Source organism: Saccoglossus kowalevskii, chromosome 1, assembly GCF_978046115.1.
Source record: "Saccoglossus kowalevskii chromosome 1, keSacKowa6.1, whole genome shotgun sequence".
Classification (NCBI taxonomy): Eukaryota; Metazoa; Hemichordata; class Enteropneusta; family Harrimaniidae; genus Saccoglossus; species Saccoglossus kowalevskii.
In genome coordinates this window covers 7863857-7878317 of record NC_140641.1, presented here as the reverse complement: position 1 = coordinate 7878317, position 14461 = coordinate 7863857, and the positions used below count along the sequence as shown (strand labels likewise).

The 14461-nt window shown below is 35.1% G+C and overlaps 1 protein-coding gene across 1 annotated transcript; it reads left to right on the top strand.

The window, feature by feature from the left end:
• Positions 1-5234: 5234 nt before the first annotated feature.
• On the top strand, positions 5235-14034 carry LOC100375223 (lectin BRA-3-like). The gene is made up of 6 exons (XM_002735883.4): positions 5235-5356; positions 7731-7795; positions 8341-8410; positions 9048-9387; positions 13372-13442; positions 13691-14034. The coding sequence occupies exons 2-6, from the start codon at positions 7742-7744 to the stop codon at positions 13729-13731; spliced, it is 576 nt and encodes a 191-aa protein (XP_002735929.1). The 5' UTR covers positions 5235-5356; positions 7731-7741; the 3' UTR covers positions 13732-14034.
• Positions 14035-14461: the final 427 nt, after the last annotated feature.

The following is a 14461-nucleotide window of genomic DNA, read 5'->3' as shown; positions in this document are numbered from 1 at the left end:
ATTTCTGCGTTTTCAGATTCTGCTTGTTTAATCAGATTCGAATTCAATACAATTCATGTATGGTATTCATTCAAGTTTTTAATAACTTTTTCAAACAAATGTCTCTATTGTCTCTTAACTTTCATCATTCTATATAAAGCTGTTTTAAGGGAGTTACGGTGTCATTATTTTGATACACAATAGTTCTAATAGTAACTACTTGGTTACAATTGGAATGTTACAAATGATACACCTGATTATTCTATGTATATGTTCAGCAATCAACCAATGTTTTGAGCAGCTACCCCTTGCACTGGAAATGTTGGCATATTGGCATATTGGCAAAGCTAATATTGTATAGAAATACACAATCTTCCCACTGGTAGTTCAAAAAGATTGCACTAATTATAACAGGGCAAAAAACGTGTGCACCATAACATATGAATGCACCTGCGTTCAGGAAGTCTGTGGTTGCTTAAATCGCTCGAATAAACACACATTGTCTATTGCGTTAAACCACCATTCATATAAAGTGGCTGGGGGCACACAAACGAGATATTATTGGTGTGTTCTTGGTAAAACGTGCTATTCTAGATAAACCCCATGAAAACATCAATATTTTGATATTGCTACTTCACTGACAAAATTGGCAGACCCTATATCCATCACATCACTGAATAAAATGCTGAACATTGAACTTGACAGCAGAATGAATACAGTCAGGCAGATGGTAGTCTGATGCGTGTTCATGAAAAGTTATCTGCCTATTCATCTATACATGTATATGTTATAAATATATCAATGTCTCCAGCCTGTTTTCACACTTGAAACCAAAAATCACTGAAGTGGTATAAATATCTGTTATTCGTATTATGACTTTAAAATAGGATTGCCATAACATTGGAATATTAGTATTTTAGTACAATAGTCAATGTTGAACAATAAGACCTCTATTTTTGTAATATAATGTCATAGAGTTATGAATATTTATAAATATTTACAATTATAAAATTATAAACATTTGAATTGAATGTTGCCTGGCACAAACTTTATTTAAAACACAACATAATGTAATATAGTATTCTTGGCCATTAAATTAACATTCTGGATTTTAACCATTGAATTACTGCTATGTAACCCAGCAATTAAAACACATTTCGTATCTCAGCCGTTAATATAACACTACGTATCTTAGTCACTGCATTAGCAATAGTAGTCATTGAATCATCAATTTATAGCCGTTCCATTAGCACACTATGAACACGCAACGCAGTACGAATTTTCTTAGTTTGATATCAAAAACATTTGGCCACTTGATCTGGACTACATTGACCTCCGCTGGATTAAAAGTAATCACAAAAAAACAGAAAATTTTCAAAACGTGGCTCATACTGAGCATATGGTAGACCTATAATACTACACAGGTCACGCGTGGTTGTTGGTTGAACGAAGTATTATGTAGAAAACCAAAGTAATTAAGTACATGAGCACATTCGAAGGATGCTTATACACGCGTAAATGTATTACGGTTACTATGCCAACACGATGCAAAACAGAAGTAATATATTGTTTGCAAAAGAACCCAAGTGTACGATAAAATACATGTTTAATGCTAGGTGTGATTTCCACCATGTTCACTTTAATATAGATAATACCATAACCTAATTTAATATGCTGCTAAAGTATGTGGCAATATTTGATAGGTCAGTATATCTAATATTATTATACATCTGTCACCGTAACGCCATAAGTTACAACGTGCCGTAATTTTGCGTTTTTTTTCAGGGTATTTCATCCTACCATATAAGGAAATGCGAATACCAAATATGGAATGATTACGCGCGTAAGCATCCTCTAAAAATAAAAACAAACATGGCTGTCATAGGGGTTTGACCGGACTCAACACAAAGAAGTTCGCTGATTCTCTTCTAATTTTTTTTGGATTTCGGCATTTCCATGATGCATCCTTAGAAGTGAAAGATGTATAATAATAAGGTTATTACGAAAATACCTCAAAGTATGCACTCAGACAGTACGCCGCGCATCGTCCTCCACTGCGCGTCGGTGGATACTCCAGCTGTACTGTCTTCGTGTATACTTTCATGTATTCTCGTAATAACCTCATATTAAGTCGAGTTTTCTAAATATTTATAACAATGGAAGACAGTAAACGGTGAACCCTTAGCTAGTGTTAGACACAACTTGATGTTTAAAATACAGACGTACATCACTGACAAAAATCATGAGGTGGCTTAATTACACGTGTTTTCCTTAGCTATTTATTTTACTTTCATCACATTTTTTTGCCTCAATTATGAAAGAAAGTAGTACCAGTGTCCAACACCGATTCTTTTTACGAGTCAAAAAAATAGATCCATCCACTTGGCAATCGGGAGACAGAAACCTAGCAACTATCGTCGTACATTTCAGAATATAAATTGATGTCAAGCTATACTCACCATGTTCGGGTATATCGTTAAACTTATAAACGTTGACTAACTAAGATGTTTTCATATTTTCTAAGACATGCAATCTCAAATATAGCATTCTCCCCGTCGACTGTTTAACTACGGGTTAACATAAGCACTAATAACGTTTTGTTGGTGATCCGCTCCGCTAGGATTCCCCTTAACATCGCTTTTGTGTGGGTGTGTCTGTCTGTTTGGGTCGATTTCGTTCATATTTGGTTATACTTTCGCGCCAAATTTACTACCTCCTACCAGTATTGTAATAGCAGTCAGAGTGCTCAAATGATCAAGCTTTTTATTTTGGCTACGTTTCACGCAGACGGGAGACCTCAATGTAACAATGTAAGTCATAGAAAGTATATATACAGTAGTAGTAAACATAATCACAGCACTCGTCGTTATATCCGAAAGGGCAATGGGCTATAACGCAACTTTGAACTTTGAATGAACTATAAAAGAATCTTGAAAATACAATCGGTCGGTAATAATAATTAAAACAACAAAACATGTCCTAGTAATGAAGTAAAGTGACTTCTAAAGACTGAATGCTCTTTGCGAACTTCGCATACGGGTCCCGGTTTTAGTTGTTAACTAACGTTAGCTTCACGTCCATATCCTACCATGGCAACAGCCGAAAAACATGTTGTTTGCTTTTTTGAGCGGCGCGGATCGCCAACCAGCCTACCGGCTTGTAATATTACGTATTTCTTTTTACTTTTACTGGTGTTGTTCGACGCGTTCAGTTTCATTTAAAAAAAAATGATGCTGTATATCAACAGTAATTACCAAAGTACACGCTGTATATTACATGAACAAGCCTATATTTATAAATGTGTTTTCTATATCTCACTAATAGAATCCACCGATTGATTCTATGAATATACGCACGTCTTGTATTTTATTAATCAAATAAACAAAATAAACAGATATAACATATATTACTTCAAAAACCAACATGATTCCCTGTAATGAAACGAAACATTCCATCACTACTCGCCTTGATTAAAGACGTTTCCAGTATACCACATCACATTAAATTGATGACACTCAACAACTAAGGCGTGATTCTCGCCTTAAATAGATATCTCTATGGCGACGGGATATATGATACTAGGGGCGTTTAAAAAAATCAATTTTTCACTACATTTAACTTTAATTCCATAAGTAAAATCGTTTTCATAATTTTGAGGGCTGTTTTTGTATATTGTAAATGAGTCTATTATTTCGTTTGTATGCTTTGGTCTAAGAGTGGTGCTGATGCATTTCCAGCAGGTGAAATCTGACATCTCTTTGGTACCAAAATGGAGAGCGTGATCTTGACATTTCAACGATTGAGTGCTCAATATCACTCACATTCATTCAAATATGTATTAAAACTCTTCACACGTCACCTCAGTATTTTTACGTCAACTTCCAAATTGTAAGAATTTATTAGCTTTCGGAAATTGGATTCTATGATGTTGGTGCATGCGATGTCAGTGGAATTGAACTGACATTGACCAATCATCTCAAAGCAGAGAAATTTCAATTGGGAAGACAGTACAAAAGCAATCCAAATACTTATTCAGTTCAGCATGAAGCAAAATCGTACACATATATATGGTAAAATATTATTATTCATCTCTCTTAAATGTAAAATTGTTGTGTTCGTGGTGACAATGGCATCTACATTGTATTTTGCAACTAAACCTATTGTTTTGAGTACGGATGTTTCCACGCATGACATCGGGTTATATGGTTTATGCTAATATATAAAAGCATTTAATTTAACGATTAATATTTATTATTGCAATCCTCTGGCTAGATTCCTTGTCTTGTTATGTACAACAACAAGATAAAATCTATCGACGTTTCATTGTTTGTATATGTAACATCTTCGTTGTAAATATCGCAAAGGAGTTCAGTATGTCAGCGCAGTGGAAATACATTTCACACGTGTTTCTATGCGATAAAACGCTTACTATGATAGCAAGTTGTTATTTTTGTCTTGCGGTTTTTCTCTCCTCATTCTCTCTTAAAACCTTCTCCAGCCGGTGTCCTTTTATTTCACATACAGCTTCCTAACAGCTTTGTTCTAACTCACTTTTTATGTCAAAATCACGATTCTAGATCTTTGTTGTAGCCGCAATTTACCAGAACGCATAACATATGTCTCAAATTAAAATAAAATGACGTCGAAAAGGGGACAAAGTGCGGAACTGCGTGTATACGCCCGGCCGTATGGTAGTCACTTCTATTTGCGTGGTATATAATCACACGGACCGCTAGATTAATTATTTGACGACAATGGTTATGATTGGTACATCCGGAAACAATAGAAATCGCCTTCTATTGAAAATAAGTATAAGGTGACGAGACTGAACCGATGATGCGCGCTGACGATATCACTACGCTTTTCACCATAATATAATATCTCAGTTTATAAGGAGGGTCTGAACAAGTTGAGATATGAATGACTTTCTATCCACATGTTCTGTAAGATACAGAAAAATACGTGAAGAGAATGTGAAAATAGTTTTTGAGAAACAATATCCAGAATGTATTTATTGCATTAGTCTCGATAAAAAATAATATATCATTATATCTTGAAATGTTGCTAGGTAACATTAGCTGACAAAAGGAAGAACTAAATCATAATATTGTTCCAAATTTTCAAAACAATTGTCTATTACCTTCACGAGTTTCAATGTAAAGTTTCACTCCCATAATACATTGCGCATGTGCTCAGTAATATGCTCAGTAGATGCAAACCTGAATTCTGGTGCCGCTTCCTTAACTAGGGAGGTCATTCTATATTTAAACGCATATCACTGAGTGTGTAACACTACCCTTCGTACTGCTGGGCGATCTTCCATTACACTCAAGAGTCTCGTATTAACTGGTTGGAATTTGGTGACTTGTATCACAGGGTAAGTCTCACTTCATTCAGTCATTAAACAAGAATACGCTGTGTCACGGTAGCGAGCAATTACTAGATTCCACGACGACACTTTATGAAAAATAGCGATAGCGATACGAGAGTACTTAGAACCTATCCACTGATTGTGGCACTATTACCGCCACTCGTTAAAATAACTTGTGATGTAATCTTATCGAGTTTGTTTCATTACACACAAGGTAACAATTAAATGCGTTCGTGACAGGCAGTCGCGATGTTGGTAATTGAATCCACTCGTTCTAGACACAATAAGCACGTACTGCATAATTAAGTCGTGTGATTTATTTAACTAGAATTGCACTCTTGTATAACGCCAATGCGATGCATTCAACAGGTACATATAGTGACATGGCTGATATAGGCTTTGTAGGAAACATATTGCTGTGCCAGTCAACAAATATATACAGTAGTAAACATAATCACAGCTCTCGTCGTTATATCCAAAAGGGCAATGGGCTATAACGTTAACCTTGTAATTGAGTTTCAGTTTCACACCTCATCAAAGCACGCTTCCGTGTACATGATGGAGATAAAATCTACAAGCGCACAAGATTGAATGTGCGCCCCAAATAAGATCTGTATTGAATGCTTGGGGTACTTTCTAAAGACAAAATCCCTTGATTTTTCGGTTTATGTTATCAACAATAATTACCAAAGAACACATGTAAGCGCAGTGATGTATACCCAAAGGCCTATAGACGGGTTCATATAATACACACAAATCGTGTATACATCGTGCCTCGTCAGAATGCCTTTTCTCTGGAAAAATTTTCAACACAGTTGTAGTACTTTTAAGGAAAATAAGGCGTAAATTTACTGAATAACATTCATCGTTAATTAGCAGCCTTGTCTATAGTAGATATGTTGGTGTCCCCCCCCCCCATCGTGTAGTCGCGCTCAGTGACTGGCATTTGATTTTGTTAAAAATAGATGATTTTATGATATACAACTGACAAACACGATATTTTAATACATAGTTCATTGGACATTATTGATGAATATACAGCAAATATTAAACTTGAGTGATCCCATAATAGTATACACGCATCATAAGTGGCAATGCAATTCATAAGCACGCGCATATATTTAAATAGTTGAAAAATTGTGAGACCCGTGACTGGTAAATATAATATGTAATAATATAGTTGGTAATCATATTCTTTGGTAATTATTTAATATAACCAGACGTTTTAGGCAATGGTCGTTTAATAGTGTGTTCATTGCTCGAACATTTTTATTGAATAATTACTACAATTATCAACTTCGACTTTCGGAAATGTGAATGTTTCCTCAATTTTATACTCCATGTTACCTTGTGGTGTAATTTCTTTTTGGTATATGTATATACTCGCAAATTCAGTACACTTATTAGTTGTTTAAGGCGGACGTGAGATGGTATAATGATTTGTTTGATTAGATGACCCGCCCGGGGAATCGAAGGCATTTGACTTTTATTATCCCGTTTTTAGGACACGCAGTTATACAGGCGGTACTTTTTACAACGTTATAGTTGTCAATTGTTAATCTGCCTTGTATGTAATATAGATTTATTTGTTAAAATTAATGACACAATTACAGATTTTAATTTGAATCCGATATTTAGCCCTGCCAATATTCTATATGGATAAGAATATCGGTCACTGACGTCATTTGAATGTGTACTGACATTTATGACGGAATTGCACACACCTTCTGCTCACACTATAATGTCTATTGTGACACTGACGGAAGAAAATATACTTCAATTTGGATGTCACAATAACAAAATAATTGCAACAATGATTGAATTTTGATTACTATAGCAACCACGACAATCGTGGCGTGCGTATGTATGTATGTACATGCAGTAGCATCACTTCTGTAGGTACCATTTTAGAACAAGGCACATTCAACATTTAACTATAGATACTATTCGTTGATTTGGTAAATATGACGAGGACAATGCAACGCAACACCACCCTCCCGTCTGTGTTCTTTGTTAAATGATTAATTTGTCATGGAATGCATTTCATGGTTATAATAGAAACCAAGCAAGTCAATTAGTATACATTTCCAACCATGGTTACGTGTTCTTTGCCTGGTATTATGATTGGTCTAAATGACACTAACTGTTGTCATGGAAATTATCTTGAAAATATGGATAGTATACTCCGCCTGTTGGGTTATTCCTATTATATTAAAAACAAACACAGAATATGTTAATAACAAGTTATTTTTTTATATTAGCTAAACTTTTGCGTTATCTGTGTAATGCGAGGTTATGTTTTAAGTTTTACATACCTTCCATGTTTGAAATGAGGTCATACACTTACTTATATTTTTCATTTTGTAATGTTTGACTATAGATCACATCATCATGTATAACACTATTCTGATCGTCATCACGCTGTGCATTGTTTCCTCCAGTGAGGTGAGTATTGGTATGTAGCCAAGCAGTCACATAGCACGCAATACATAGGTAGCGACACGAGATTTTGCGTGAGGGCGAGATCTGCTCACCATCCCTAGGCGCAAATGATCGCGCATTTTTTCGGGGGGCGGTGCCGCCGGGACTGTGGTATTATATAGTAATGACAGCATCCGGGCTTTCAGTGACTTGAATGTTTTGTGGATCAAACTTTCAAAATTTCGTATATTTTTTTCTCAACTACAAAACATCATTTGTTATTGAACGTGTCTGAAACGACTCCCACCAGTAGTCCATAGCATACACGTCGAAATTTTAGACATTGACAACCTGTAATGATACAGTTTACATTTCTACTTTTAAAAATCTATGTGTTATAGTGTGACTGTTCTATGAGTAAATTTGAGAATACGTTAGACCTAAATCATTATTTATATAGAGCACGTAAAATATATCCAGACATCAAAGATTTGAAATAACTGTGCTGTTTACAATTACGCAATAAAAACGCCATTTAATTTGTTAACATTATATATATTTATTGGCAGGCTTCGTCGTTGAATGTCGACATTTTATCACGTGATTTAGATTTACTTGGAGTACAGAAGCGGAGTCCAGGTACACTCATCCACTTATTAGATAGCACATTTCTTTATGTTCCTGCTATTGTAACTGTGATCTAGCTTGCAAAGCTCTTTGAATTTAGCCATTTTGATAAGTTTATTTTTTTAAATAAACCGTATTCTTGATAAAATATAGATCGTACTAATCTTTCATATTTACATCAAAAATGGCATTATAATTTACACTTGATTATCTTTGATTAAGAGAGAAACATTTTATGGAATTTGGATAACATAATTAGGAACAAAATTTTTCGTCTCAATGAAAATAGAAATCGATTATAACATATCACACATTAGTTTTTTACATCATTACACTTTAACATTGAAATTTAACGATGTATTCGATTTCTAAAAATAAATATAATGATATCTTCAACTAAAATGCAGATCAAACAACCTTATACCATAGCTGAAATTTGATTTGAAATGATCATAGTTTCAACAATCAGCCATTAGGTTGGGAGTCAAGGCAGGGTGTGCTTACTCTTATAACAACACATATCTTAGATCTTGGTTGTGTGTTTTTTCAATTTCTTGATTTCTATTTATTACTATTATATAATGTCGACATACATTTACTGTCACTTGGTGATAATTGTTTTTACTTGCTCTTTTTTTTCGATTCGCAGGAGACAGCTTACTATGCGACTGCCAAGAATACAAGATTTTTAAAACTAAAATGTCGTGGGGGGACGCACAGACAACGTGCGGAGAAGACGGCGGAACTCTGGCTGACGTATTCGACAAACAGACGGATAAGATGTTACGACAAGCGATTAAAAATAATAATTTAGAAGACGGGTTAGGTGGCTTTTGGATCGCTTTAAATGATATCGATCAGGAGGGCGACTACGTATGGTCAAATGGCGAACCACTTCAAGAATGCAGTTATACTAACTGGGCAGCAAGGCAGCCAAATAATAAGAAGAAAAGCGGTCAGCCTGATGGACAAGACTGCACTCAATTATGGTGAGTGTATATATCAACAATGTTTAAATGAATCATATTTATAGTCATTAATCGCCACGTAGTCCTGTTTTGCTAATTCCGCCACACGCCACACCGCCACACATTCTGAATTGCAGCGTGTCCGTACTAGCACAGTGCGTGTCAGTACATAATACGTTCAATGCGAGGTAATACTGGACCCTTCAATTAAAAAAGAACCGTTTGTATGATGTTTTATGATTATTATGTTTGGTTCATAACTAAATATAAGTAAAGATTACACACGTTACATTTTTCTTCAAAGCGCATTTGTAATCAAGTGACAATGTTGTGAATGTAGATTTCAACAAAAATGATTTCTGGAAACATCTTCGTTATGGAGATGAGCCATATAGTAACAGTAATAAAGTCGGGAACAAATTTCTGGTGAGAGAGCAATTGCCGTATTGAATTATGTGTGTAACTAAGGTTTTAGTAAGGGAGTCACCCCTTAGAATTCAAATCAGTGATGTATCTTGTCAAATTTCATTGTTTCATATATTTTGCTGCCAACTATAACAAAGAGACAAAAAATAGCTAGCTTCAATTTGTTGTCTTCTTGTTGTTAACACTAGCCCAACTTGAAATAGTGTATTTTTTCTTTTTCATACAACTGCTAAATTCTTAGCAATCAAATCGAGATTCGCATTAATTCACGCGTTTTATTCCTTGACAAGTTGCAGTGTTGAGCCACCATACTTTATGTCTCGTTTAAACATGTGTATTAACAATTGCAGTGTGGGTAACTGTACTTTCACGCATGTAATGACAGGCGGTTTCGTTCGTGACGCTTGTTTTTTGTTTTGCGGTGATTACAGTAAAATGTTTTCATGAATTCTTGATAGACCTTTTTAATTTAATTAATATTTAATTAGGTTATACTAATTCAATATTACTTTTTCAGATTTACAGTGTTGTTGTTATTAATTGATCACTTTGAGATTAACCTTTAAACCACACATCAACACGACGCTTTAGTTGTACCCTCCGAGGGGCGGGACTTTTTTACCTACACTGATGTGATCTGAATCTTTTCAAGTTGGTCAAGTTTCAGTGTCTTGTTTCTAATTGTGAAGGTAGATGTCAGTGGTGATCCCCCTATAGCCTTGATTACCCCCAACTGTCCCCGTCTGTTTCTACGCATCGCTAAAAAATAGACTCCAGTACATTTGCTATACGAGTGCGCCGCCAAGTAGTATACTCCGCCTGTTGGGTGGTTATTCCTATTATATTAAACAAAATTCATTTTAAAGGTAATTCCAAGGATGCACTTCTTGCAAAACGTTATACTTAAAAAACTTTCTTCGTGATCATTTATTGCTCTGCGGTAAAATTAAGTAATAACCACGCAATTTCATGACATATACATACGAGCGCCACCTAATGGCATACATCGTCGGGGGGGGGGGGTATTCTTAATACCTTAAACAAGCTTCATTTTAAAGCTAATTAAAAGGTGCAGACAGGCCTTTAAACCATCAAAAACCATGTACAAATGTGACACAGCACATGAAACACTCTATTTGCAACCGTGGTTAAAATAAATTGGCCCTGGAACTAGCTTACAGCAATTATATATACACAAAGCGGTTACACAAATTTGCACCTGTATTTTAGCGTTGCAAGGTTTATTCGTGTAGTATCTTATTAATAGCGGCAACTTTGATATATAAAATAGTGTCAACTTATTAGCGCCTTACGCCCGATTGCATTTTGAAGATCGATACAATCTCCCGGGGATCACCAGTAGAAACATACGGGTATGCGAGGCGCCTAAGGTGTTTTAAACAGGCAAAGGGCCCTTTTTGATATTTTCCTGGACCAAGAGGTCGTTTCCGGAATCAAAGTTGCGTCGATTTACATGTAGTGTGCGTATATGGCATTGAGAAGTTCATTTTACCATGCTGTTTAAACCATCTAAAGAGGTGGGTTTTCCCTAAAAGTTTCTTTCACAGGATGGGTTTGTCTTGAAAAATTGTTTCAAGGGGTGGGTGTTTGGCATATCTTTAATATTGACACTTTAGCTAAAATAAGATTATTTTACCTTTTGTACTGGAGCCAAATATTGTCATGCAGCTATTTTAAAGTTTCGATAAATATCCCACTCAGTGAATTACACCCAGTGTAGTTTGTAAATGATATAATACTTTTGGTGAACCATTTTATTGGTTGTTTATCTGTTATCGCATCTTTACTTTTAATCAGTTATGATAATAATAATAAAGCATCCAACACTGGGCAGTAATAAACTTAACGAATACGCAGACAGTGTAGTGTATATCAGTCAGTCAATAATAAATGTAATACTACGACTTTTTTTGGCTTGTAGTTTACTATGATATATGCGCGATTCAGGTGCGATTTTTACGGTTCAGTGTCCTTACAAAATAAGTTACGTAACACACGTATATTGTGACGAGACACAACTCGCGACATGGCTGCAAAACACCACATAAAACCCACCAAATTTGCAGTACTGCTTATTTAAGGTAGCGAGACTATTATTTGCATACTTGTTTTCATCTTCTAATTGTGACTAAATGACTACAAATAGACCCGGGAAAGTATATATTTTTAGAATCGCCAGATTTCAAGCATTTCACAAATGTATTTTGCATGCCCGTATCTGCATTCTACGACGCGTTACTCAATCAAAGGTGAAAAATTACTTTTTCTGTAAAAAAAATAATTACGCATTTACACTGGCGATAAGAAGTATTTTTTTCACTTTTTCTAGTTGTTCAATAGTCTGGTAAATTGAATGTGTCTGGTCAGTTTTATTCAAGCAACGCGTTTTAAAAAATAGTGTGCTGAATTTCAATTACTGTTTTAGTCACAATGCCCCCAACTCAAACCACAACTCGTTGGTAAATAATCGATGAAATAGTTTGTCTGGACACATTCAAGTTCCTCTCATTGTCACCTTAAAGCTGTGAAAATTTGGTGTTAATCCGACGACAATAAGTATACGTTATTTTTTGTTAAAGACCTTGTATTTTGAAAAAAACGTCCATGAAGTAACAGCAAATATTTTCAAGCTTGTTTATCGGCACAATCAATTTGTTTTCCCATCAAGGTCTGTTTTACCATGTGTAGGGGCATCCAAATGTGTAAGGCTATTGGAAACCAAAAAAATAAAGGAATGGGATAGCGATAATTGGATAAATTCGGCATATGAAAACACCAAAATCAATGATTTTTTTCAGTGGCTGTGTGACCTTGTGTCTGACACATTCATATGCAAATGACTAATCTGTGAAACAAACAGGGGCGGAGACAAACCACTCGAATGTTTGGAAACACTCATTGTGTGTCAGATAGCTACTGATAACACATCCTAACATTGCTTTGTCTTGAGTTTATCTTTGAAACTTATAGGCACACAGATTAAACCTGTATTGTTGATTTTGGAAAACACTACTGAGGCTGCCTTGCTTCCCTTCAGAAAATATACATTTTAACCAACTTACATGGCATTCTATGTTATGTTGACTTTATCATATGAAAGTTTATAGTGCATTTCATCAATTAATAAATAAATGTGAAAATCGTTATTTTCAACACAAATAATAGTCTCGCTACCTTAAAGTACGGCAACACAGATGATAATGGTCGTTAACTACTGTTAGCAATAACTATCAGGAAAACAACTGACCATGTTCAGTGGAATCTACAGCGGTAATTGAAAGACCAATTATTTTAATTTAGATTTGATTTGTGTATGTCCATCTCGTCATTGTAAGTCTGCATTCACTACACGTTAGTTCAACCTATCGTTTTGACTGTGTGTTACAGCGTAACAATGAGCGTCTGGTTGTAGTGGCGGGCGCATTTGCTGAAGTGATTCGTATTTATATGTTAATATATATACCTATAAATTATATTACATGTAACAGGACATGACATCACAAATCCTCCACCAAGAAGACATGTGTTATGAACTGATCTTTACTTTTCAAATTATAGGGCAAAAAGCAAATTGCATTGGGACGATACATATTGTACTCAGAAAAAAGGATTTATTTGCCAATATCCAGGTAAGCAGTCATAGTTTAATAATTAGTTCAAGTTTAATTGAACACTACATAGAGGTTATATAAATAAAATTAAAACACGCAAATCGCAATACTAACTGCATTTATCTTGAGTTAAGACAAATCTAGACAATACGACATGGTTCCCAGAGCATATTATATTTGTATACATACGCGTGAGACTGGTGTGGCAAGCTGAAACCAGTGAATAGCGTCAAGACTAAGCAATTTATTTTATACTATTATTATAGGGGACTGTCCTCCTGAGTGCGATCAGTGTGCTGTGCTGTAAATACGACACATCTAATTGGTTGTTGATGGTCACGTGTCACTGAATCATCTGTGCTTCCTTCATGTCATTTATGTGAACGCTTTGTTTTCGTAGACCACGACAAGCTCGACAAGTGAACCATTTAGTTACTATAAGTATGTTACTTAGTGAAAGTATTATATAACAAGTATGCTTACAGTTTTAATGTACAGCAATTATCTAATCATATCTTTAAATGTGGTTTGGATTTGAAATCTCTTATTGTCAACAGCAAGCACGGGAAATAAAATATATGTGCAGTGAATATTTGTAAATAAAATACAAGTTCTATAATATTAGGGAATACACGTATAGAAAGAGACATTAGAGTCTCGCAAGAATGTATTGTCCATTTCAGTACAGATGTAAACAAATTCTGTCATGACATAACAGAATTCCTATTTTTCGACAGTAAACGACACTGAAATGTGTAAGCTATTTCAAATCATAACAAATGCATGTTATATAATGTAGTTGTTATGTTTTATTGCGTCAGTCATTCCAGGAAGTATTACTCTGGAACAGCATCGGTTAATACAAAACGCTGTCAGTACGCCAATTTGAATCTGATTTAAAAACCAAAATGACGAGCATTAAAGTCCCTTCAAGTTAAATCGTATACCAAGATTGATGGCAGTCAATATATGACCAAGATCCGTTTCGGAATGGCAGAGAAATTGTCGATTTTGGTGCATTTTAAACATTAAAACGA

Bases quoted from the DNA above. Each gene is read 5' to 3' on its own strand.
- LOC100375223 (XM_002735883.4), top strand. From the start codon at position 7,742: ATGTATAACACTATTCTGATCGTCATCACGCTGTGCATTGTTTCCTCC. The intron at 7,796-8,340 runs GTGAGTATTGGT...ATTTATTGGCAG, and splicing joins GCATTGTTTCCTCCAGTGAG to GCTTCGTCGTTGAATGTCGA. The intron at 9,388-13,371 runs GTGAGTGTATAT...TTCAAATTATAG, and splicing joins CAAGACTGCACTCAATTATG to GGCAAAAAGCAAATTGCATT.